This window comes from Bos javanicus, chromosome 15, assembly GCF_032452875.1.
Source record: "Bos javanicus breed banteng chromosome 15, ARS-OSU_banteng_1.0, whole genome shotgun sequence".
NCBI classification, from domain to species: Eukaryota; Metazoa; Chordata; class Mammalia; order Artiodactyla; family Bovidae; genus Bos; species Bos javanicus.
The window spans coordinates 83,833,436-83,859,549 of NC_083882.1; the positions used below are offsets into that span (position 1 = coordinate 83,833,436).

General features: G+C 39.3%; 1 protein-coding gene across 4 annotated transcripts; it reads left to right on the top strand.

Moving 5' to 3' along the window:
- The first annotated feature begins 917 nt into the window (after positions 1-917).
- On the top strand, positions 918-25,744 carry MS4A13 (membrane spanning 4-domains A13). 4 transcript variants are annotated; one of them, XM_061381649.1, is made up of 7 exons: positions 918-1,229; positions 4,559-4,680; positions 5,833-5,973; positions 9,352-9,408; positions 10,376-10,495; positions 21,358-21,453; positions 25,167-25,744. In XM_061381649.1, the coding sequence occupies exons 2-7, from the start codon at positions 4,624-4,626 to the stop codon at positions 25,224-25,226; spliced, it is 531 nt and encodes a 176-aa protein (XP_061237633.1). In that variant the 5' UTR covers positions 918-1,229; positions 4,559-4,623; the 3' UTR covers positions 25,227-25,744. The 4 variants fall into 4 exon arrangements, with proteins under 4 accessions (XP_061237633.1, XP_061237636.1, XP_061237634.1 ...); XM_061381650.1 differs by having other exon boundaries at positions 921-1,217; XM_061381651.1 differs by having other exon boundaries at positions 921-1,145.
- Positions 25,745-26,114: the final 370 nt, after the last annotated feature.

The window sequence follows — 26,114 nt, forward strand, 5'->3', positions numbered from 1 at the left end:
GAATGTTTTGCTCACTGGCTGTATCTTTCAGTAAATATTTATACCCCAAACCTGAATTTTAACTTCCAAAATGCCAAGATAAACTTTCCTGGATTATATCACAGTCATAACATTCAGGAGTTGCAGGCCATCTGCTCTCCAGGTATTTTAATGCCTCTGTAAGTCCTAATGGTTGCTTAACAAGGTTATTTGTACTTGTCAGTTAATTCAAGACGACTGCTCTTTTTCTTTCCACTTCCCCATCCACCTTTCCAGAACTTCTCTATTTTCGAGCTGGTACCCCCTACTTCTTTACATGGTGGTGGTTAGTCGCTCAGTCATGTCCAACTCTTGCGACCCCATGGACTGTAGTCTGCCAGGCTCCTCTGTCCATGGGATTCCCCAGACAAGAATACTGGAGTGGGTCGCCATTTCCTTCTCCAACTTCTTTATGTGTCTCTTCATAAACACTGTTTTAACTAAAACACTGCTTTAGCCCACACGTAATAGAGAGCTGATGCCAGGAATAACCTGAAAGCTAAACTCACCTCAGCCGGTCAATCAAAAAGTCATTCCAGTGTCTCGCTAAATATTCTCTCAATTTAATTTCCTTCTTTAGCTACTTACGTTTCTCATGAGTCAATGACTCAGCTACTCACCTTTTTCAGTATGTTTGTGGCCAAAATTATTCTTTGAGAAGACAGCAGGTGAAAGACGGGCTTTTCCTCAGAGATTCTAGTTGCTTTGCAGTGGATGTACATATGAAAAACACCCCAGGAGGGAGAAGATAACAAACGGAGGTGTGGAGAAGCCCTCACCGGAGGAGAAGCCCTCACTAGAGACACAGAGAGGCAGTTCCCAAGACAGCACATGGCCGGCCAGGCGCCAGGAGTCTGCGCATGCGCTGTCCCTCTCTCCCGCGCCCCGCTCTCGCGCAGGCGCAGGAGGGTCCAGGATCGCGTGATCAACGAGGCTGCCGTTGGAGCCTGCGCTGCCTGAGGAGCCTGAGGGCCGGCTGGATCCCGGGCCCCTTGATCTTTCCAGAATGCCGGCTTGGCGGGGTCTGGGGACCTGGCCCTGAGGGCGCAGCTAGCAGAGACCCGCCCCCAGAGCCGGGCCAGGATACTGGCGGGAGGACCCAGTCTGGACAACCGCTCCGGAGCAGGGTGACCTGCCGGCGCCGAGACCCCCGCCTTAGCCAGGGCCTGGGCCAGGGAGGGCGAAAGGACCGTGAGCAAGTAAAATGAGGGGTAATGATGTCACTTTGCCTTTGAGCTTTGTTAAGTGTTAAAAGCCCTAAGGAAGGACGGAGACAGAATTCAGTGCCTCGCCATGCCCACCCCCTATTCTTGTCTCCTTCCCGTTGCCTGCAGAGGCTGGGACTCACCCCCCCGCTCTGCCACCCGCAGAACCAGTCTCTTTTTTTTCCTTTTAACTGTAGTTGGTTTATAATATTGTGTTGAGTTTCACGTGAACAAGATACTGCACTTCCATCCCTTTGCTGAAAAGTGAATCTTCGTTTATCTATTTTGTGTATAGTGTCATCTGTCTGTAATTCTGCACTCCTCACTTAACCTTCTTGCTCCTTTCCCCCTCTGGTAACCATGAGTTTCCCCCTTCCCCCATGTCTGTGAGTTTGTTTTGTAAATAAGTTGATTTGTACTATTTTTTTAAGATTCCCCTGAGAAGGGATATATATGTCTTTCAATATCTGACTTGCTTAACTTAGACCAATAATCTCTAGGGCTTCCATGTTGCTGAAGATGTATTTTATTATTATTTTTTATGGCTGAGTCCTGGTGTGCTGCAATTCATGGGGTCGCAAAGAGTTGGACACAACTGAGCGACTGAGCGACTGAACTGAATATTCCCTTGCATATATATATACATATTTATGTATATATACGTGTGTTTAACATCTTCTTTATCCATATCTTTGTTGATGAACACTTAGATTGTTTCCATGTCTTGGCTACTGTATATAGTGCTGCTATGAACATCCTTATGAATTAGTTTTTTCTCCAGATATATGCCAAGGAATGGGATTGCTGGATCATATGATATCTTGTTTTTAGTTTTTTAAGGGAAGTTCAGACTGTTCTCCATAGTGGCTGTACCAGTTTACATTTCCACCAACAGTGTAACAGGGCTCCCTCTGGAACTGGGTTTCTCCACACCCTCTCCAACATTTGTTATTTGTAGATTTTTTGATGATAGTCATTCTGACTGGAAGGAGGTGATTAATATCTCATTGTAGCTTATTTAATAAAGTCTGAGTCTCTTGATCACAGTGCAGGACTGGCCCTGGACAGACAGAAATTAATTCCTGGACTTCTGGGAGCTCACACTGACCTTGGGAACCAGTCCTGAAAATCAGAAGTTAAGACTACATGGTGATAGGAAGTATGCACAGAATGTTAGGGAATCAAGGAGAGGGATATCTTAACAGACTCATGAAGCAGAGGCTTCCCAGAGAATACTGCTGCCACCACTGTTAGGGCTCAAACTAAGGGAGTGGCCATGATGAGGCTGAGAAGGTGAGCAGAGAGCAATTCATGCAGGCCTTTATGAGCCCTGCCAAAGAATTTGAACTTTATTCTGAAGACCGTTAGGAGTTGCGGCCCTGCTAAAGGCACTGGAGATGGAGAAATGGTTTCTCCACATGAGCTCTCTGTGATTGTTCCCGAAGTTCTGTGTAGCACAAATTTAAGGGGTGAGAACGGGGTTGAGGATAATGGCTAGGGGCTTTCCTGTAGCTGCTTTTTGGCTTAGTGATGGATCACCAGAAGATAAAAATAAATAAATCATTAATTTTTTTTTTATATTCTACTTTTAGTTTTTAACCACATGTAGAATTTTGTCTTTAATTTCTAACCATCATGTATTACAGGAGTACATTGCAGCATTTCTTACTCTCTTCCTTCAGTCAGTTAAGCTGAGGATTTTTAACACACATAATTTTTTTCTTGGTATTTTAATGAATACTTCATTTGGAGTGGTTTTGGTAGGGGCCCGATGGCAGTTATAATGATGCTAAATGTTCTACTTCCCAAGTCACTCATGGTGCTTCCACTATAAACTGTGAAAAGACTTTTTTCTATACATAGAAAAAGGCTTACTATTTTTATTATCTTTCTTTTATCTAAAACGTGGCAAATAATAGCAGTCTAGATATGACTTTTCTTCATTACCCTATACATGAATTCTATAATTCTGTCTTTAATTTAAGCATGATAGAGTAATTGATCTTCATTGCCTATAGGCTTATACTCTTTAACATTTCTCAAAAGTGATGTTTTAATATATAAAGCTTAGTGGCTATAATTCAGCTATTAAAATACTATTTTCTCTATTTGCTCTCACAGTTCTTGTATTCTTACCTGGCTTTTTCTGTTTTTGTACTTTATAGAATTAAGAGACATTCAGGAAATCAAATTTAGAAACCGGAGTTTCATTAAAATAATCAATTCATGAGATTTTAAGGGTGCAGGGAATGACAGATCATTTAGTCAAACTCTTCTCTCATTTCTGGAAGGTCCAAGGAAAGTTTTGAGATCATCTGTTAGGTGATCACCTGAGTGGCTAAGTGACATAACTCATGTTTTTGACATAAGTATGCCATGTTAGAAGATATTAAGCAGTGTTATTCCAGGTCCTCAAGTGGGTGAAATCTCAGAAGGAGATGCATTTAGCTAGGTTTTTAATGTTCATATAAGTAAGAAAGTGATTTAAGCACAAGGGGAAGCTGCAGGAATAACAGAGCATTTAGGATTGTGGAAACAACTTTAATAAGTTGTCTGATGGAAGAAAAATCCATCTTATAGAAATAAGAACTAGGTAGCAAATATATGTCAAGGAAAAAAAAATCACAAGCCCATGATGAATTTAAGTCCAAGAATTTGGTTTTAAAAATGCAAACATGGCATTATGAGTTACATTGAATTGATTATGAATTGCAAATGAGCTATTAAAAGCTTTACTAAGATCCTCTAGTACTGGTCCTATTTCCTGCTGTTGCTGCTGCTAAGTTGCTTCAGTCGTGTCCAACTCTGTGTGACCCCATAGACCGCAGCCCACCAGGCTCCCCCGTCCCTGGGATTCTCCAGGCAAGAACACTGGAGTGGGGTGCCATTTCCTTCTCCAGTGCATGAAAGTAAGAAGTGAAAGTGAAGTCGCTCAGTCATGTCAGACTCTCAGCGACCCCATGGACTGTAGCCTACCAGGCTCCTCCGTCCATGGGTTTGTCCAGGCAAGAGTACTGGAGTGGGCGGCCATTGCGTTCTCCAGTCCTATTCCCTAGGTTTTCTTTATACTTCATAACCCAGAGAAGCTGTTCACTACTCAGAGAAAATATGTGTAATATTGTATATATCAACATTTTTTAGTCAAAGGGAAGCTTTTCAGTTCTGGAGACCTAACTCAAAACAGGTGAATGCAAATTCCTTCTAAAAAAGCAAGGAGAGAAGAAAGTGATTGCTTCAGAGTGTGGGAAAGTAATTGCAAAACAGTAAGAAAAGAAGTGACCTTAAGTGTTTTCTTTTGAGCAAAGCTTGTGTTTGTGTTTTGTACTGTTTTGTAGAAGTTTGCTAATAGAGATATCACCAGAGATTAGAGACACAATCATCTAGAGGAGATGCTGGTAGTATGGCTATATGTACGTGTTGTTCAAAAGTCTCTGAAGCAGATTCTCTTGTTATAGCGGTAAGTAAGACTTATTTTAACTAAATTCAAGATCATGCACTATTTCTATTTAGTAATGGTAAAGAATCTGCCTGTAATACAGAAGACCAAAATCTCAAGGATTTTGAGATCTAGCAGAGGGTTTTCTCCCAGTCAAATCCAAAGAATCTTTGAAAATGATGTTGTTCTTCCAAATCTGATGCAGAGGAAACCTTGAAGTCTGAATCTAAATGCATAAGATTGTTATCCCCCAAAAGTGGGTTTTCTATGAAAAAATTTTTCTCTAAAACACAGCTTTAATATTAATCAGTTGCATTTAAGTACTTCATAGATCACTTGCTTTACAAAGAAACAAAAGAGCTGAAACTACTCAACTTAAAACATTAAATAGCTTCCTATTAATATTAGGAATATTAGCTTTCTTTAATATCAATCAGTTGCATATGTGTTTCATAGATCACGTGCTTTGCAAAGAACTGAAACTACCAAACTTAAAACATTAAATAGCTTCCTATTAAAGTTTATATGAAAATGAAAGTGAAAATAATGTATCCTCTGACATTTTTAAAGAGTGATTAAAAATGTGATTTAGTATTTGAAATATTAAGTTTACATATAAATTCAGAAATTTACTGGTACATATTTCCTGGGATTATAATTGCCTTTTTACAAACTGAAGTTGAGTAATAATTCTCCCCAACCCTAACCTGTCCCCTATCCAACAGAAAGACCTCGGGCAAGTTAGTCTACTTTGGGTATCTTTGTATGTCTGTGTTGACTCTACCTCATCTCAGCATCTTGTGAAAAAGATCCATATCAAGTGTGCCTTGAATGAAAAGAAGTCCCCTCAGTATTCTCCTGACATGTCATTACTTGATAGAGAGGATAGCCAGCAGTAGAGTCAGATTGCCAACTTTCTTATGGGAGAATTCACCAGAATGCCTACTGAACAGTCTGATGCTCCAAGTATGGCTCATTCCTCTTGGGTAAACCTCAGTACTTCCTGGTTAGGGCCCTCTTTTTAGACTAACCAATCCAGGAATTTCATGGTTACATGCATTTCTATTTTACTTCCATCTTTTGTAAAAACTTTGAATTTTTTTTATAGTTAACACTTATTGGAATTGTTATAAATTACATGGTTTCAATACTAATAGCATTCTCTTCCCATAGGCTGTCCAGATTATGACTGGCATCTTTTGTATTTTCATGTGGTATCTCGTATTGATTTTGTATATGGGACAAATTAAAGGAGTCTTTGGGACATATGAACCGATAACTTACAAAACAGGATGTTCTTTATGGGGAATTTTTGTGAGTAGAATACATTTTTTTATTTAATCGTTCAGTAAATAATGTTCATGCCACTAGTAGAACATAGGAAGAGTTTCTGAAGTTTTCAGGAGAGTTAAGTAACTAAATCCCATATTGATAATTCAAAGTCAGATCCCTTATTTGTTTAAATAAAACAAATATTTATTGAGCACCTTTAACTTACCAGTGCTGTTATAAGAGACATTGATATAGGACTGAATACACAATGACAACCGTAGGCTGGATTGTCCTTGGATATGTTCACATATCCATACAATTACAGAATTGTAAGCATAGTCTCCATTTATGGTTACTTTCCATGTTGGGTCCTTGCCTTAGGGTCCTCACGCAATGAGTCTATATTCACACATTTTTAAAATCTGTCCTCACCTGCGCTCTTCTGTGGTTTCCTATAGCCATAAAGTAAGAGGAAAGTCTGGAGAGCGTGACATCCTGGAAGTCAAGTAAACAAAGAATAGCAAAAGACCAAATGTATTAACTCTGTTTTGTTGTCAAATCAGAGAAGGGCTGAGAACTGACCATTGGATTTAGCGATACGAAGGCCAATGGTAAGCTTGACAAATAATTGCAGTGGAAGGTGGGGCAAAAGCCTAACTGGAACTGGTGTAAAGAATAATGAAAGGAGAGGAATTAGAGACAGTAAATACAGACAGTTTGTCTAAGGGTTTTGGTGTCATGTGGTGTAGAGTGATGCGGCTGTTGAGGGAACCTTGAGTCAGGAGAGGGTGAGCTTATTTGTTTCAGTACGTTGTTCCACGTCTTTTGTTGAAGGCACTGAACCAGAAGAAAGTGAGGATACATGAGATAAGTGATGGGGGAGATTATTAGAATCATGGACTTAGACGCAAGAAATGAATGCCTTTTAATACACAAATAGGAGCATGGATACTTCTCCTCTAGTAGCGGTTCTCAGCTAGAGGTGATGTTTCCCCTCAGAGGACATTTTGTGGTAACATTTTTAGTTTTCATAGCTAAGGGGTATACATCCAGTGGGCAAATCAAGGATGCTGCTGAACATCCTATAATGCAAAGGACAGCCCCCAACAAAGGATTATCCACCTTTAATGCAAATAGTTTCAAGGCAGGCAACAGGAAGGAAGGTAGAGGAACAGAGAAAATGGACAACTTTCAGGCCATTGGGTATTGGGAGCTTGTAGAACTTTCCTTCTAATGGCCTCAACTGTTTCAGTGAATTAGAAAGTAGGATCATGCTCTGAGAGTGTGAATGGAGAATGGGTTGGTTGCTTGATGTGAGAGAAAAGAATGAGGAAATGGTCACCTAGGAAAAATGAGAATGTGCATGGATTGTGGAAAAGTAGTGTGACTTTGATGAAGCATTAAAGACTCAAGCTTTTGGAACATGATTACACAGTGAGATGCATCAAGATGGTTATGTACATCTGTCTCAGGTCATGTTCAGCGCATGGGTGCAGGCATGTAATAAGAAGGAGAACTGTGTTTAATCAAGATTCTGGCCTATCCATACAACTGTGAAAAGAAAGGTGCAGAGGAGTTGAGAATGTAAAAAAGTGAGCGTTTTTAATAGCTGGTCATAGAATTTAAACTGGTAAAGGAGAGAATATAACAAAGAAGTAAGGGGCTCAGATTACAGATCCACATGGGGTCAGTGGATTATTAGAATTGTAAAACTGCAGGTCATGAGTTGGTGGACAAAGTGGGATAATTAACATGGAGATTTGAAAGGTGTTACTATTCCCAGGTGGCGCTAGTGGTAAAGAATCCACCTGCCAATGTAAGAGATGTGGGTTGGATCACTGGGTTGGGAAGATCCCCTGGAGGAGGGCATGGCAACTCACTCCAGTATTCTTGGATTCTCCTGGAGAATCCCTATGGACAAAGGAGCCTAGTGGACTGCAGTCCATGGGGTCGCAAAGAGCTGGACACAACTGAGTGACTAAGCACGCCCAAAGAGTGACCAAGGTAGGGGATCAGTAGATGACTTCAACCAGAAGGGACAGTGGGTGATAGCATCTGATGACATCTGATTCAAAGCTGGAGGAGAGAGCATGGTTGGAAGGAACAAGGAACAAGGGAACCACTTACCGTGCTTAGAACCAGTGGTAGCGGGCAGTAGGAGATCAGACGCCACCATTTGCTAGGGCTCTAAAGGAGCAAGACGCCTTTAGGAGCCTCTGCTCTTGTATGTTGGCTTACAGATGTCCAAGCATTGCCTTGGAAAACAATAGGAGAAAAATAGTGCATTTGCGGGTAAAATCTAGATAAATGATTGCTGTCCTTCAGTGTTTCTAATCATGTTATAAAAATATCATAGTTATCGCTTACATTAAGTTATCTAAAATTTCAATTAAGTATAGTTTAATTCTAAATTTCTCACTTAGGTCATAAACTTTGAAAGGCCTTTTGTAAAGCTCATAGTTTGGTAATCCAGTTAGCACTAGTTTAAAATTCTCAAGGTGTTTTCACTTTGTATTCTGAACTAGTTGTTACCTGTACTTTGTCTTCTTGGAAATCTCAATTTTGCTACAGAATGAAGTGCTGAGTATGTACACTTAAGAGATCCTCCAGTAGTTAGTAAACCTCAAGTGTGGCCTTCCTGTATATGGGGTGTAGTATGAATACTTTTTCCCTACAAATTAGCCTTTAACTTAGATCTTTGTCAAAGCCATTAAAACAGAAAAGACAAAAGGAATATTTCAAAGGGATTGTGTAGCCCACTTTCAAACAATATGGCATAGCTTTACACTTCTGGGAAATAGACAAAGTAGCCTGGTATGAAATAATGGAACTTCTTTTTATAAAATAAAGGCAAAAATAGGAATAACATCTGTTACCTTAATAATGGCTACAGTCTCAGTTAAGAGAGAGATTTTGTACAAATACTAGTTGGAATATAGGTTCATGGACTGCTTTTCCACATCTGGATGTATACACAGTAATCATAATCAGTAGTAGCATTTCAGCCAGAAGTATAGCATTAGAAGTAAGAATTAGAAGTAAGAATCAGTAGTAGCATCTCAGTCAGAAGTACAGCGTTAGAAGTGAGGATTGAATGAGTTTAGAGAGCATGTGCAGGTACAAGCAAATTTGGTCCCTGATTCAGGACTGCGTAAGTCATCCTTGGCATATTCTGCATCCACTGTCTGAATTATGCACACTGTCCCCTATATGTTTCTATTGTTAGTGATCCTACTGTTACTGATCCTTCATTACTATAGATGTAAACCTGTCCTAACCCCTTCTACTGAAACTTCTTTATATTATTCTACTCTGACTAGTCTAAAAATAATTGACTTAGAAGAGGGAATTGTTTAAAATATATTTTAAGGTGATGAGCATTATCAATGAGTATTTATAAATATATGTTTTTATATTCAGTTTATCATTTCAGGAATCTCCATAATAAGAGCAACATGGTATCCGTCTCAACGCCAGGTAAGTTAAAATGTTCACTGTACCCTAGAAACCACTTGTCACAAAGCTAAGTAGGTTTTAGTGAAAACATAGTGGGCATCTAAACAATAAAGGAATCTGCCCTGTCTGTAAAATAAAGGAAGGAGTTAAATGAAAACCTAGGAGCATGTAGTTTAATGTAGACAGATGTGCTGTATTAGAGTCATACTATGTAAAGGTTTCTAAGTTTAAGTATAGAGCTCTTTTGTTTTTTTGGTTTGGTGTTATACCTTTTTTTAACCTTATATGAATTTTACTGTTAGCAAAAAATTTAATAGAACTCAATGAGTTTATAAATAGACATAATACTGTTGTAAAACTTCATTTTCCTAACTCTAATTTGGAAACACAACTGTACCTTGTAACAAAATAGAAAATCTGTTCAAAATAAAGATCCATCTATATTATAGGTAGAAAGATATTGGGAAGGAAAATAATCTTAGAATCTCAGAGCTAAAAGATACCTTAGAGGTGAATTAGTCTACTCTTGTGATTGTAGAGATAAAAAAACTAATATCCAAAGATGTTGATGGATTTCCCTAAAGAATTAAAACCCTGGATTAAAATTAATTGAATCTATTTGGCCTGTTTCTCCAAGCAGTCATTTTCCATCTTTTTTCTCTTTTTGATGTGGAACTCCTTTTGTTCAAATAATATATTATAAGGCTTTCTTCCAAATGACTCAGAAGATTGTAAAATATAATATTTTTGAGCCCAAATGGAAGATTTATGCTTATTGGTATGAAGATGTTTTGATATTTACTCCAAATTAATCAGGTTTCATATAAACCAGAGAAGGGTTTCACGCTAATGGCAAGCGTACCAACACTTCTAAAGATTTAGAAGCGAGATTAAAGTTTTAACTAGATCGCTTTTTTCAGTAATACAAACTATTTAACAATATCATTTATTCTGAGTATAATAAATTTACTCTATGTCTTCTTTTTAGCTTACCTGTGCTATGCTTGTGAACATCTTATGCATGATTCTCGCAATTATTTCAATGATTCTAACAATAGTTGAGTTGTCTACTTTTAAGTCTGTGTCATACAGGAATTATGGACAAGCGGTAAGTGACCAATTCTGTGGGAACATCTTAATTTCAAAATTATTCTTTTCAGAGGTTTTAAAACCTTAGGAGGTAAAATAAAGCTTTAATTCATATCCATGAAATTCTTTGATTTAGTAGTAAGCTCTTGACTGAAAGTTTTAATTAAAAAGTTACTCTTAACATAATTTTTTGTACATACTAATAGGATGTTTGAATTCCTGACATACCCAATGAAAATTCAGTAAAAATTGTAAGACTTAAGTGACACACACACACACGTTAGGATGATTCTCTTAAAGAAAGAGAAGTATAATCCAAGACTTAAAACCTTTCCCAAAATCAGCAAAAGAATTCTGCTATTGATGCATATGGTTGGTATTGTATAAAGCTACTCATTTCTAGTTTAATGTAGATATTTTCATTTATAGCCTGTTTTTTGTATCTCACATGAATTTTACTTTAGGCCCTCAAATGCCAAATGTGCATGAATCTGCATTGTTTCCATTTAATTAACTGTCTAATCACATACTTTGTACTAGAGAAATAACCGTATTTCTAAGATAGTAACATTCTCCAATAAATATGAATATCTTTACTGATACTATAATAGGTTTATTTCAGTTGTGTTGACTTTAGATTCAGAAGCACAGAGTATTAGTGCTGCAAAAGACTTTAGTAATAATTATAGCAATATTCCATTTAAAATGAGAACAGATTGGAGTGGAGCTCCTCTTTGTTACTTAACAACGGAACAAAACAAATAACAATTTGGAAATTTTAATTTAAGATAATCTGAGTAGAAGGGTCATTACAGATAAGGGATAAACTTCCTCCTCCCCTATATACCCTCTCTCCATACCTGCAGTATATCATAAAGTAAGAATGGAGGAATCAGATGAAAGAATCCAAACATGAAATACAAAAGTCTAGAAGACAATAAGATAGTGAGAGGAGACACAGTAATACCTCCAAATAGATTGTCAGTCATGAATGATGTATTGATTTAAATAAGCATGTATTAGATTTCCCCTGTAAACTATAAGAAAATTTCCATTGGCCCTGGAAATCCAAATCTATAAATCTTCCATTCTAACTTCAGGGGCAGAGATGGGGGAGGAATAGAATTAGTAAGTATGGAATTGTTTCAGGTTACTTCAACTTACCCCTCTTACTCATAAGCTTATAATCTTAGTTTAAGATACGGCATAATTGCCAAGACTTAGAGAATCCACCTTCTATACTGGAGACCTGGGTTCGATCCCTGGGTTGGGAAGATTCCCTAGAGAAGGGAACGGCTACCCACTCCAGTATTCTGGCCTGGAGAATTCCATGGACTGTATAGTCCATTGGGTTGAAAAGAGTCGGACACGACTAAGCAACTTTCACTGACTAACTCACTCACTACCTTTTGCAAACAGTATTACAAACTGTTGTATATTGAATTTATCTGACATGAACTCAATACTAATGATCAGTTTCACAATCTCCCAAACATAAAAATTTCAATTTTATTTGCTGTAATTACACAAAATGAACTTAAACACAGTATCTTTTCCTAGAGGCATTATAGAATTATATACCTACATTTTCTATCTTTTTTTGCCTTTTCATACTGTTCATGGGGTTCTCAAGGCAAGAATACTGAAGTGGTTTGCCATTCCCTTCTCCAGTGGACCACATTCTGTCAGAACTCTCCACCATGACCTGCCCATCCTGGGTGGCCCCACATGGCATGGCTTAGTTTCATTGAGTTAGACAAGGCTGTGGTCTGTGTGATCAGATTGGCTAGTTGTCTGTGATTGTGGTTTCAGTCTGTCTGCCCTCTGATCCCTTTCTCAGCGCCTGCCGTCTTACTTGGGCTTCTCTTACCTTGGATGTGGGGTATCTCTTCAAGGCTGCTCCAGCAAAGCCCAGCCACTGCTCCTTACCTTGGGGTGGGGTAACTCCTCTCAGCTGCCACCCCTGACCTTGGACGTGAAGTAGCTTCTGTCGGCCGCTCCTGCACCGTCACAGCCTCCGATCCACAACACCCGGTTGTGGATGGGACTGGTGATAGAAGCAAGTTCCGATGCTGTAAAGAGCATAGGAACCTGGAATGTTAGGTCCACAAATCAAGGCAAATTGAAAGTGGTCAAACAGGAGATGGCAAGAGTGAACATCGACATTCTAGGAATCAGCAAACTAAGATGGACTGGAATGGGTGAACTTAACTCCAATGACCATTATATCTACTACTGTGGGCAGGAATCCCTTAGAAGAAATGGAGTAGCCATCATAGTCAATGAAAGAGTCCAAAATGCAGTACTTGGATGCAATCTCAAAAACAACAGAATGATCTCTGTTCATTTCCAAGGAAAACCATTCAGTATCACGGTAATCCAAGTCTATGCCCCAACCAGTAACTCTGAAGAAGCTGAGTTGAATGGTTTTCTGAAGACCTACAAGACCTTTTAGAACTAACTCCCAAAAAAGATGTCCTTTTCATTATAGGGGACTGGAATGCAAAAGTAGGAAGTCAAGAAACACCTGGAGTAACAGGCAAATTCGGCCTTGGAGTACAGAGTGAAGCAGGGCAAAGGCTAATAGAGTTTTGCCAAAAGAATGCACTGATCATAGCAAACACCCTCTTCCAACAACACAAGAGAAGACTCTACACATGGACATCACCAGATGGTCAAGACTGAAATCAGATTGATTATATTCTTTGCAGCCAAAGATGGAGAAGCTCTATACAGTCAGCAAAAACAAGACCAGGAGCTGACTGTGGCTCAGACCATGAACTCCTTATTGCCAAATTCAGACTTAAATTGAAGAAAGTAGGGAAAACCACTAGACCATTCAGGTATGACCTAAATCAAATCCCTTATGACTATACAGTGGAAGTGAGAAATAGATTTAAGGGACTAGATCTGATAGACAGAGTACCTGTTGAACTATGGATGGAGGTTCGTGACATTGTACAGGAGACAGGAATCAGGACCATCCCCCAGAAAAAGCAATGTGAAAAAGCAAAATGGCTGTCTGAGGAGGCCTTACAAATAGCTGTGAAAAGAAGGAAAGCGAAAAGCAAAGGAGAAAAGGAAAGATATAAACATCTGAATGCAGACTTCCAAAGAATAGCAAGGAGAGATAAGAAAGCCTTCCTCAGCGATCAATGCAAAGAAATAGAGGAAAACAATACAATGGGAAAGACTAGAGATCGCTTCAAGAAAATTAGAGATACCAAGGGAAAATTTCATGCAAAGATGGTCTCAATAAAGGACAGAAATAGTATGGACCTAACAGAAGCATAAGAGATTAAGAAGAGGTGGCAAGAATACACAGAACTATACAAAAAAGATCTTCACAACCCAGATAATCATGATGGTGTGATCACTCACACTCACCTAGAGCCAGACGTCCTGGACTGTGAAGTCAAGTGGGCCTTAGGAAGCATCACTATGAACAAAGCTAGTGGAGGTGATGGAATTCCAGTTGAGCTATTCCAAATCCTAAAAGATGATGCCCTGAATGTGCTGCACTCAATATGCCAGAAAATTTGGAAAACTCAGCAGTGGCCACAGGACTGGAAAAGGTCAGTCTTCATTCCAATCCCAAAGAAAGCAATGCCAAAGAATGCTCCAACTACCGCACAATTGCATTCATCTCACACGCTAGTAAAGTGATGCTTAAAATTCTCCAAGCCAGGCCTCAGCAATATGTGAACCGTGAACTTCCAGATGTTCAAGCTGGTTTAGAAAAGGCAGAGGAACCAGAGATCAAATTGCCGACATCCACTGGATCATTGAAAAAGCAAGAGAGTTCCAGAAAAAAACATCTGTTTCTGCTTTATTGACTATGCCAAAGCCTTTGACTGTGTGGATCACAATAAACTGTGGAAGATTCTGAAAGAAATCGGAATACCAGACCACCTGACCTGTCTCTTGAGAAATCTGTATGCAGGTCAGGAAGCAACAGTTAGAACTGGACATGGGACAACAGACTGTTTTCAAATAGGAAAAAGAGTATGTCAAGGCTGTACACTGTCACCCTGCTTATTTAACTTATATGCAGAGTACATCATGGGAAACGCTGGGCTGGAGGAAGCACAAGCTGGAATCAGGATTGTGGGGAGAAATATCAGTAACCTCAAATATGCAGATGACACCACCCTTATGCAGAAAGTGAAGAAGAACTAAAGAGCCTCTTGATGAAAGTGAAAGAGGAGAGTGAAAAAGTTGGCTTAAAGCTCAACATTCAGAAAACAAAGATCATGGCATCCAGTCCCATCACTTCATGGCAAATAGATGGGGAAACAGTGGCTGACTTTATTTTGGGGGGCTCCAAAATCACTGCAGATGGTGACTGCAGCCATGAAATTAGAAGACGCTTACTCCTTGGAAGGAAAGTTATGACCAACCTAGACAGCATATTAAAAAGCAGAGACATTACTTTGCCAACAAAGGTCCATCTAGTCAAGGCTATGGTTTTTCCAGTGGTCATAAATGGATGTGAGAGTTGGACTGTGAAGAAAGCTGAGTGCCAAAGAATTGATGCTTTTGAACTGTGGTGTTGGAGAAGACTCTTGAGAGTCCCTTGGACTGCAAGGAGATCCAACCAGTCCATCCTAAAGGAAATCAGTCCTGGGTGTTCATTGGAAGAACTGATGCTGAAGCTGAAACTCCAATACTTTGGCCACCTGATGCAAAGAGCTGACTCATTTGAAAAGACCCTGATGCTGGGAAAGATTAAGGGCCAGAGGAGAAGGGGACGACAGAGCATGAGATGGTTGGATGGCGTCACCAACTCAATGGACATGGGTTTGGGTAGACTCCGGAAGTCAGTGATGGGCAGGGAGGCCTGGCGTGCTGTGGTTCATGGAGTTTCAGTGAGTCGGACACTACTGAGCCACTGAACTGAACAGTTTCTAAGGCAGCCAATATTTCACAAGATTTTCTAAATGCCAGCTTTTCTAACATAAATCAGTGGCTTGACTAAATTCACAAACTCAACAAGTCATCAGTGTTCTCATGTAGGTTCAGCTGTCCCCAAAAGTTCATGTCTCTGAAAAATACTTCTCATACAATAAATCCAAAACCAATAAACTGCCTTTATTTAGACACTACCTTTCATACTTACTGTATGTAACCCCTTGAACAAGTTTAACTTCCCTGTTCCTAGATGTATAAGTGGAGAAAATGCTATCACATATCTGTTAGTTAAGTGCTCTGTCTCCCCCAGACACCACGCCTGTTGTTCTAACATTCTAATGACTTTTCTACTTGAATTTGTTTCTGTTGCCATCATCTCAAACTCTGCATACATAAAATAGAAAATATTTGCCTCTGAAAAAATACTGTATTGCAAGACTCCCTTATTTCGATATCCTAGTTTCAAAACCTTGAACTAAACCTCACCCTTAGCTTTACACTGTCTTCCCAGTTACCAACTACTGTGTATCATTTAGTTAAATTTTTACTAATTAAGGATCACTTTGTTGAGACAAGAAATACAACCCAAATTGACTTCCAGAAAAGGGGCACTTACTGACTTAAGCTGAATTTAGAGGCTTAAATCATATGCTGAGAACTCAAGTCATGCTTCCTATTGTTTTTCTCAGATACACAACTTTCCACTTTTAGGAGAAGACTTTGTCTGAAGTTAAGGAGTGAGGGCAAAATTACTTTCTATAGTCTTGCCAGCTAAAAGGTCACAAGTACTTTCCAGCTAAAATGCTATGACTATGTTTGTCAATAAAATTAAATGAGAATTCTTTACTTTGCTATTTCAAACCCACTATAGCCTTTTCTTTATTTTCCTGTTAATATCATCTTGAATGAACACTTTACTTCTGTTAAACTTGTTTTATAATTTTCTCATAAAATGTTATGTTCATTCTTGCATTCAGTTTTTTGCTCACATTATCAAACTGTAGGCCATATGATATATAGTTTGGGTTTATTTTTTAATGTCTCCATTTCTTAATTATTTTTGTCCCAATTTATGTTAAACAAAATAGGTTACAGAGAAACAAGTAAAGCTGCCTGGACTATTGCTTTCCTCCTTCAGTTTTCTTAGTCCTTATTTCAAATGTCCTACCTCTCTATGAAGCCTTCCTAGATGTGGATGACTTTAAGATGAGTCTCCTATCCCCTGTAATTACTGATCAAATTTTTAATCCATTTGACATCTTTAACCTTATCATATATAACCTTATATTATCCTTCTGTATTTTCTGCTGGAATATAAGCTGAGAAATCAGGAACTTTGTCATTTCATTCTTACCATCTAATGGCTACCAACCAATAACTTCTTGCATATAAAAGGTATTAAATAAACCCAGAAAAAGAGAAGGGGAAAGGTGAAGGAATTGAAGGAGAGAGAATTGTGATGTTATTTTATCTAGATCAGTATTTCATTCTTATCTTTTCACAGCCAGCACAAGCACTACGTTTATTTTCAGGCTTAGTACGAAATCATTCATCCTCATATGTAGTTGAAAGTATCTTTCCAGTAGCAACAAAAGGGATCTGCTGTATTTATCTCAGAAATCACAATCACCTTATACTTCTAAGTGAAGTGTTTTTTTTTTTTGAATTTACTCATTCTTCTATCTATGGGAAAGACTGAAGGCAGGAGGAGAAGGGGATGACAGAGGATGAGATGGTTGGATGGCATCACTGACTCGATGGACATGAGTTTGAGCAAGGTCTGGGAATTGTTGATGGACAGGGAGGCCTGGCATGCTGCAGTCCATGGGGTCGCAGAGTCAGACACGACTGAATAGCTGAACTGAACTGATTCTTCTGTTGGATACTCTAGCAATTTCTATGTGAGATTTTTACACATGTAAATTTAGTGTTTGTAATAATAGCTGTTTTAATGATAAGAATTGCTTGATGGTCAATAAAATCTCTCAGTAGTCTTTTTATCATTGAAGACATGAGCCAAATCTTGTTGACTGATGAGTTTGGATAGTGAGCTATACCAGAGACTGTAGTGAACAGAATGAGAGTGAAGAGTTGCAAGAATTGAGACAAGACTGCTGAGTGACGAAGATCAAGACTTAAAGCTGTAGATAACTAACTGGGGGGCGGGAGGTGAAAGCTAGGAAAGTGAAGTGGAGGCTACAGGAGTAGGAATGCCTGGGGAATCAAATAGTGAAGGAAGCTTATTTATTCTTGTTTCCCTCCTTTTCCTTGACTGTCATATTAGGAGCTCTTTCTAAGAACATCTCTGCACTTACTAAAGATAATAATACTAGTAACGTCACTGCATCCACTAGGCTTTTCTGTGACTTGAGCAAAGCACCAATCTTCTTGTGCTTCCTGTCTGCTTCTTCAGGTTTGCCCAGATTCTTAGCTAAGAGAACTATATAAGGACTGAGCACTTTTCTGGTGCTGTGATCTGGCTCAAGACTGGATCTCACTGCAGATCTCTGCCATCCCTACACATTTAAACATAGTTTTCAAGATCTTTTAGGTGTCTTAAAACTTTAAACTTGAAGGAGACAAGATGGCAGAAGAGAAGCAACTTGAGCTCACCTCCTCTCAAAAGCACACAAAAATGACAAAATCACAGCTGAACAACTATGGGTAAAAAGCAGGCTGCTGCTGCTGCTGCTGAGTCGCTTCAGGCGTGTCCGACTCCATGCAGCCCCACAGACGGCAGCCCGCCAGGCTCCCCGTCCCTGGGATTCTCCAGGCAAGAACACTGGAGTGGGGTGCCATTTCCTTCTCCAGTGCGTGAAAGTGAAAAGTGAAAGTGAAGTCGCTCAGTCTACTCTGCATCCAAAGACATACAGAAAAAACCTCAACTAGACCATAGGAGGGGCATACTCACAATGTAATCAGATCTCACACCTCCAAGGTGAGCAGCCCACAGACTGGAGAATATATCACAAGTTCTTCATAGGAGTCAGAGCTCTAAGCCTCACATCAGGCTAACCAGCCTAGGGGTTGCATCAGGAGGAGGAGCCCTCAGAGTATTTGGCTTTCAAGCCCAGCAGGGGTGCTTTCAGGAGCTTCACAGGACTGGGGAAAACATATTCCACCCTTGGGGGGAACATGCAAGGCCTTGCAAGCACCAGGACCCGGAAGAAAAGCAATGACTTCATAGAAACCTGGGTCAGACCTACCTGCTGGTCTTAGAAGGTCTCCTAGGGAAGCAAGGAGTAGCTGTTCCCTCTGAGGTCATAAGAGTGGGTGGCAGACATCTCAGAGTATTCATCTGTATGAACTCTCCTTGAGGCAGACATCTTGCTTGGGTCTTCAGCACCAAGACCTGGCCCTGCTGAACAGCCTGTAGGCTCCAGTGTTGGCACACCTCCAGCCAAACAGCTAAGTAGGCTGACACACAACCCCAGGCTTCCTAAAGACATTCTGAGCCCATAGCCCTTTGACACAGTCCTACACAGAGAGCCAAAACTTAGCTCCACCAACCAGTGGGTAGATACCAATGCATCCTGCCAGGAAGGCTGCATGAGCCTGTAAACCAGCTTAACCCACCAAAGGGCAGACACCAGAAGCAAGGAAACTGATATGCAGATGTTACCACTCTAATGGCAGCAAGTGGAGAGAAACTAAAGAGCCTCCTGATGAGGGTGAAAGAGGAAGAGTGAAAAAGCTGGCTCAAAACTCAACATTGAAAAAACTAAGATCGTGGCATCCAGTCCCCATCATTTCATGGCAAATAGAAGGGGGAAAAGTGGAAGCAGTGACAGACTTGATTTTCTTGGTCTCCAAAATCACTGCAGATGGTGAATGCAGCTATGAAATTAAAAGACACTTGCTCTTGGGAAGGAAAACTATCACAAACCTAGGCAGTATATTAAAAAGCAGAGACATCACTTTGCTGACAGAGATCTGTATAGTTAAAGCTCTGGGTTTTCCAGTAGTCAGGTACAGATGTGCGAGTTGGACCATAAAGAACTTGAGAGTCCGTTGGACTGCACGGCAGTCCAACCAGTCAATCCTAAAAGAAATCATCCCTGAATATTCATTGGAAGGACTGATGCTAAAGGTGAAGATCCAATACTTTGGCCACCTGATGCAAAGAGCCAGCTCTTTGGGAAGGGACCTTGTGGCTGGGAAAGATAGAAGGCACAAGGAAAAGGGGATGTCAGAGGATGAGACGGTTAGATGGCATCAGAGGACTCAGTGAACGTAAATTTGAGCAAACTGGGAGATAGTAAGCATGGCATAGGGGGCGTGGCATGCTGCAGTCCCCGGGGTCACAGAGAGTCAGACACGACTTAGAGACTGAACAACAGCAAGAAAAAAACTGCGAAAAACACAGACGTGGCGGCTAAACAATATTCTGTTGAACAGCCAATAGATCACTGAAGAAATAAAAATACCTAAGAGACAAATGAAAACAAAATCATGATAATCCAAAAAACCTATGGAACAAAGCAAAAGTAGTTAAAGAGGGAAGCTCATAGTGATACAAAATTGCCTCAGGAAATGAGAAAAATCTCAAACAACTAACCTTATGCCTAAAGCAACTAGAGAAAGAAGAACAAATAAAAACCCAAGGTAGTAGAAGGGAGGAAATCATAAACATCAGAGCAGAAATAAATGAAGTAGAGACTAAGAAAGCAATAGAAAAGATCCATGAAATGCAAAGCTAGTTCTTTGAAAAATAAGCAAAATAATTGATAAAACTTTAGCCAGACACAACAAGAAAAAAAGGGAGAGGGCCCAAATCAACAAAATTAGCAAAAAAGAGAAGTTACAACTGATACCACAGACATACAGAGGCCCATAAGAGACTACTACAAGCAACTCTATGCCAATAAAATGGACAACCAAGAAGAAATGGACAAATTCTTAGCAAGGCATAACCCCCCAAGACTGAAAGAAAAATAGAAAATATGAACAGACCAGTTAAAAGAACTGAAATTGATGCTGTGATTTTAAAACTTCCAATAAACAAGTCGAAGACCAGACGACTTCACAGGTGAATTCTAACATTTAGAGAAGAGTTAACACCTAGTCCTCTGAAACTATTACACAAATTTCAGGGGAAGGAACACTTTCAAACTCATTCTATGAGACCATCATCACCCTGATACCAAAACCAGACAAAGATACCACAGAAGAGAAAATTACAGGCCAGTATGACTGATGAAAATAGATGCAAAAATCCCCAACAGACTAACAACTAGCAAAGCAAACCCAACAATACATTAAGCAGATCATACACACGATCAAGTGGAATTTGTCCCAGGGACGCAAGGATTTTTGAATATCTGCAAATCAGTCAGTGAGACAGTACATTTAAAAAGTGAAGAGTAAAACAAAAATAGACTTACAGACATCAAAAGCAGACTTAGAGTGCCGGAGTACCAAAGGGAGGAGTGCAGGGCGAATCAGGAGTTCGGGACTGACGTATATTCACTACTGTATATGAAGTAGGCAGCAGGGACCCACTGTGGAGAATGGGTACCTGTACTCAATGTTTGTAATAATCTATACGGGAAAAGAATCTGAAAAATAATATGTATATATGTACACCACTTCCCAGATGGTGCTGGTGGTAAAGAATCTGCCTGCCAGTGCAGGAGATGCAAGACATAGCTTCAATCCCCAGGTCAGGAAGAGCCCCTAGAGTAGGAAATGGCAACTGGCTCCAGTATACTTGCCTGGAAAATTCCATGGACAGAGGAGCTTAGCAGGCTACAGTCCATGGAGCTGCATAGAGTCAGACACCTCTGAGCACACACATGTACATATATACATACATATGTGTGTACATATATACGTACATATGTGTGTATAATTGAGTCACTGCTGTACACCTGAAACTACCACAACATTGTGAATTAACTACACTTCAATCAAAATTTTTCTAAGTTTTTAAAAAGATAATAATGCAAAATGTCTATTTTCTGATTTCAGAAACTTGGGAGACAAATTTCACGTGTTTTACTGAGCTTCTACCCATTGGAAGTGTCGATGGCACTCACATACTCAATCTTCGGCTGTGTTGGTTTGGTAAGTGTTTTATCTAACTCAGTGGCAAAACTAGAGATGTAATTTCTAGTAAGTACACTTTATGAGGAGATAAAGTGTTCTGATATGTTTGGTACTAATAAAAATATAATTTCACTTTCTATTTTTTTCTGTTTATAAAATTAGAAAAATAATACATGAAACAATATTAAAATAAAAATAAAGCAAGATCAAACCAGTCAGTCCTAAAGGAAATCAGTTCTGAATACTTACTGGAAGGACTGATGCTGAATCTGAAGCTCCAATAGTCTGGCCACCTGATGCAAAGAGGTGACATTATTCCTGATGCTAGGAAAGATCGAGGGCAGGAAGAGAAGAGGGTAACAGAGGAGGAGCTGGTTGGAGGGCATCACTAACTCAGTGGACATGAGTTTGAGCAATGGTGGTCAAGGACAGGGAAGTCTGGCATGCTGCAGTCCATGGGGTCACAAAAAGTCAGACACAACTTAGCGACTAAACAACAACACAACAAATTGAGAAGCGTTGATTTTTAAAAACTTACTAAACCTTGGGTAAGAGCAGCGGATGTCTGTGACAGTTTAACTTGGGGCTGCTCTAATTCCTTCCAACTTGTCCCCTCAACTCCAGGTTCCATTTTGCAGAAATTTATCTGGGTGAGTCAGACTGTGAGGACCACTGCTGCAGAGGCCTGGTTTTATTTGGAGTAGAGCAAAGGAATTTTTATGACTAAGGGTATTATTAAAACAATGGTGATCTCAGTTGCAAACAGTCTGGAAAAGCCAATCTAATGCCTGGCCTAACTAAGATTACAATACTATTGGGGCAAGAAATTGACAACCAGCCAGACCTGAAGATGCACACTTCAGTTCAGTTGCTCAGTCGTGTCCGACTCTTTGAGACCCCATGGACTGCAGCATGCCAGGCCTGCCTATCCATCATCAGCTTCCAGAGTTTACTCAAACTCATGTCCATTGAGTCAGTGATGCTATTCAACCATCTCATCCTCTGTCATCCCCTTCTCTTCCCACCTTCAATCTTTCCCAGCATCAGGATCTTTTCAAATGAGTCAGTTCTTTGCATCAGGTGGCCAAAGTATTGAAGTTTCAGCTTCAGCATCAGTCCTTCCAATGAATATTCAGGACTGACATCCTTTCTGAAATGAAAAACCCAAGGGCAAATCTGAGTCAACAGAAAACAAAATCTGCAAACACGATAGAACAGTACAGATCATCCAGTCTGAAGAACTGAAAAAGAAAAATAAACAGCCTTAGAGATTTGTGGGGGACCCCATCTACTGCACTCACATATGCATAATAAGAATACCAGAAAGGAGGGAATGAGGGAAAAAATTGAAAAATAATGGCCCAGAATTCCCCACATTTGAGGAAAAACATTATTCTGTCCATCTAAGACACAGGTTCAATCCCTGGGTTGGGAAGATCCCCTGGAGAAGGAAATGGCAATCCATTCCAATATTCTTGCCTGGAGAACCCCATGGACAGAGAAGCCTGGGGGGCTCTAGGTCCTAGGATTACAGAGTCAGACACAACTGAAGCAACTTAGCATGCATCCATCTAAGAGGTTCAGTGGTCTCAGAATAAACACAAAGAGATGCACTCTTAGATTATTCAGAAATAAACTAATAAAAGAAAGTCTTGGAAGCAGCAAGAAAAAGTGACTTCATGTGCAGTGTAAGTGTAACCCATAATAAGATTAACCGCTAACTCATCAAAAACAATGGAGGCCTTAAAGTGGTAGGAAAGCATATTACAGTGCTGGAAGAAAAAAACAGTCAAGCATGAATTCTGTATCCTTTAAAACTATCCTTCAAAAATGACTGTGAAATAAAGACATGCAGATGAACAATGACTGTTAATGTGTGGCTGGCAGAACTTCCTTACAAGAAACATCACAGGAAGCTCTTTAGACTGAAAGGAAATAATACCAGGTGGAACTCAAATACACATGAAGAAATAGCATCAGTAAAGGTGATTATGCAGATAAGTATTTTAAAAATAGTCTAAATATGTCATTTGTTCTTTGTTAACTAACTTAAAAGACAATTGCATAAATCACATTGAGCTCACCCAATTAATCCAAGATAATCTCCTTATTTTAAGTTCACGTTTATTATCAACATTAATTCCATTTGTCCCAGCTACTCAGTTTTACTTAATAACATGAAAGCAGCCATGGACAGTGTTTAAAGGAACAGATATGGCTCTGTTTCGATCAAACTTTATAAAACAGATAATGGGTCAGATTTGGTTCATGTGCTGTAGTTTGCCAACTGTTGGTCTGTAAATATATTTTCTTTTTTTATATGAAATTTTAAAAGAGATAAGATTATAAAAGCAAGGATTATAACACTGTATCATTGGTTACACAACATGCGCTCACGTCTGACACTTTGCGGCCCAGGGACTGTAGCCCTCCAGGCTTGTCTACCCATGGCATTCTCCAGGCAAGAATACTGAAGCGGCTTGTCATTTCCTTCTCCATGTCACGTGTGTAGATGTAATACATGTGGCAATAATAGCACAAAGGAAGGGGAAGGAATATAGCCACATTAGAACAAAGTGTCTGTATTTTACTGGAATTAAATTAGCATTCATCTGAAGCAGATTGTGATAAGGTAAAATGCACACTGTAACCCCTGACCAGTGACTAAGAAAATTCCCAAAATTGTAGTAAAATAAAATTAACAACGAAATTAAAATAATACATAGATAGTATTTTATTTCAAAAAACAAGTAAAGGAGGACTATACAACACATGACACATATAGAACACACACAGCAAGCAGTCAGGCATAAACGCGGCCCCTTCAGTAACAACATTAAAGTAAGACTACAAGGAGATACTAACTACCTAACAGAATGACTGAATTTCAGAGGACAGATTTAAGTGATGGTGATGACCGTATAAATGCAATTTCGCACTCCTAGTTGGAGTATAAATTACTGCAACAACTTTGAAAATCTTTGGGGCATTATTTACTGAAGGTTAAGATATGCATACCCTATCAGTAACTTATTATGTATTCAACAGAAGTGTGTGTACACATGTAGCAAGATAAACGTCTAGGGGAAAAAAATAAACATGTAGATCAGTATTATTCATAATGGTCATGAAGTGCAAATGCATTCAGTGCGTGGTGAATATATTGAGAATAAAATTCTACATGTTAATTAAAATGAGGAATAACTACACTTAACAACACAGATCAACCTCATATAATAATCTTGACTATTAAAAGGTAAATGCAAAAGAATGCATACTTTTTTATTCTACTCACAGAATATTTGAAATTGGGCAAAACTAAATCTAAACTATAATGTTTAGCGGGAGGGCTGGAAGCTATTGGTAAAATTAGAAAGAAAAGAAAGGATGGATTACCTGTAAGTGAAAAGGGCATTACTTTCAGAGGAAAGGAAAGGAATAATTGGGAATGTCACGACAGGGTGACTTCTGGAGTGCTGGCATTTGTTGATGTTGTAGAAGACCATGAATATTTTATTTTAAAAGTCTGGGAGTATACCAAAAGTTATATGTGATTCAGTAGCAATTAAGAGAGTGGGTTGAGATAGAGATGAAACCAAAAGAGGACAAATGGCATTTTAACATTTTGTTCTATAAACATCACGATTGCTTGTATTTTTAAAAACTAAGTATTTACTACATGTATGATTTTAGGAATCATAATGTGATTTTCAATGCTAATTTTTTTTCAGTGTCGCAAAAAAGAAGATGCTCGTACAGCTGACACAGAAGAAGTTGAGGATGCTTTTTAGAAACCTTAGAAATGTGAGAATTTTCCTGGTGCTCTTACTGATGTGGGCCCTAATGATATATCTGTGTAACAAAGCTGCTACAAAGTCCACAGATTTTGTGCAAAAGAAAATATGAAACAAGTTGAATTTTCCTTTTCAGTATTCAAGAAAATTCTTTGCACATATTTTTGTAGGCTCCAGTTGGAAAGCTTTTTCCCCGATTAAATATAATACTATCACAAGGAAACACTTACTCTCTAGGTCACGTGAATAGCTGTCAGCTCTTCCTAACGGAGCTCTTGTAAGAGACCATTTAAAAGATTGCGATTGGCTCAGGCTTGGCCCATGATATGGTGTGACTCTCACGGAAATTTTAGATAACTTAAGAGTCTGATTCTATGAGTAAAGGGTACATTTCAGTCTGAGTTCTTCTACCTGAGCTAGCTAGCTACCTGAACAAAGTATAAATCAAAAGGCATCCAATTCAGCCGCTTCACTGACTGCTCCTCTCCTCATTAAAATTCCTTTCTGCCCTAAAAGTGTCTGCTGTCTTTCTTCCCTTTTGTTCCCCCTCGCTTCTTATTCTTTTCATTGCTCGGATCACCTGTTCAATTGCTCTTCAAAGTAACAGGCTGCTCTCTTCCATACTAAGAAATATTTCCCAAGGATCTGTTGTGATTTCAGTCATCCTTCCTTCAAATATGGAAACGAATTTCAGAAAGCCTTGTTCAGCAGTATCGATCACGCCAGTGAGTGTATGGAGCTCCCTTTTAAGTGCTGCTGGTTTTTATTTGTTCGTCTTCTACCTTGTCTCTCAAGAAGTTTCATCAATTGTTATCTAAGAACACAAATGAAGATTTTGTTGTTCTAAGAATTTTAGTGCTTATCTTACACACATTGAGTGACTAC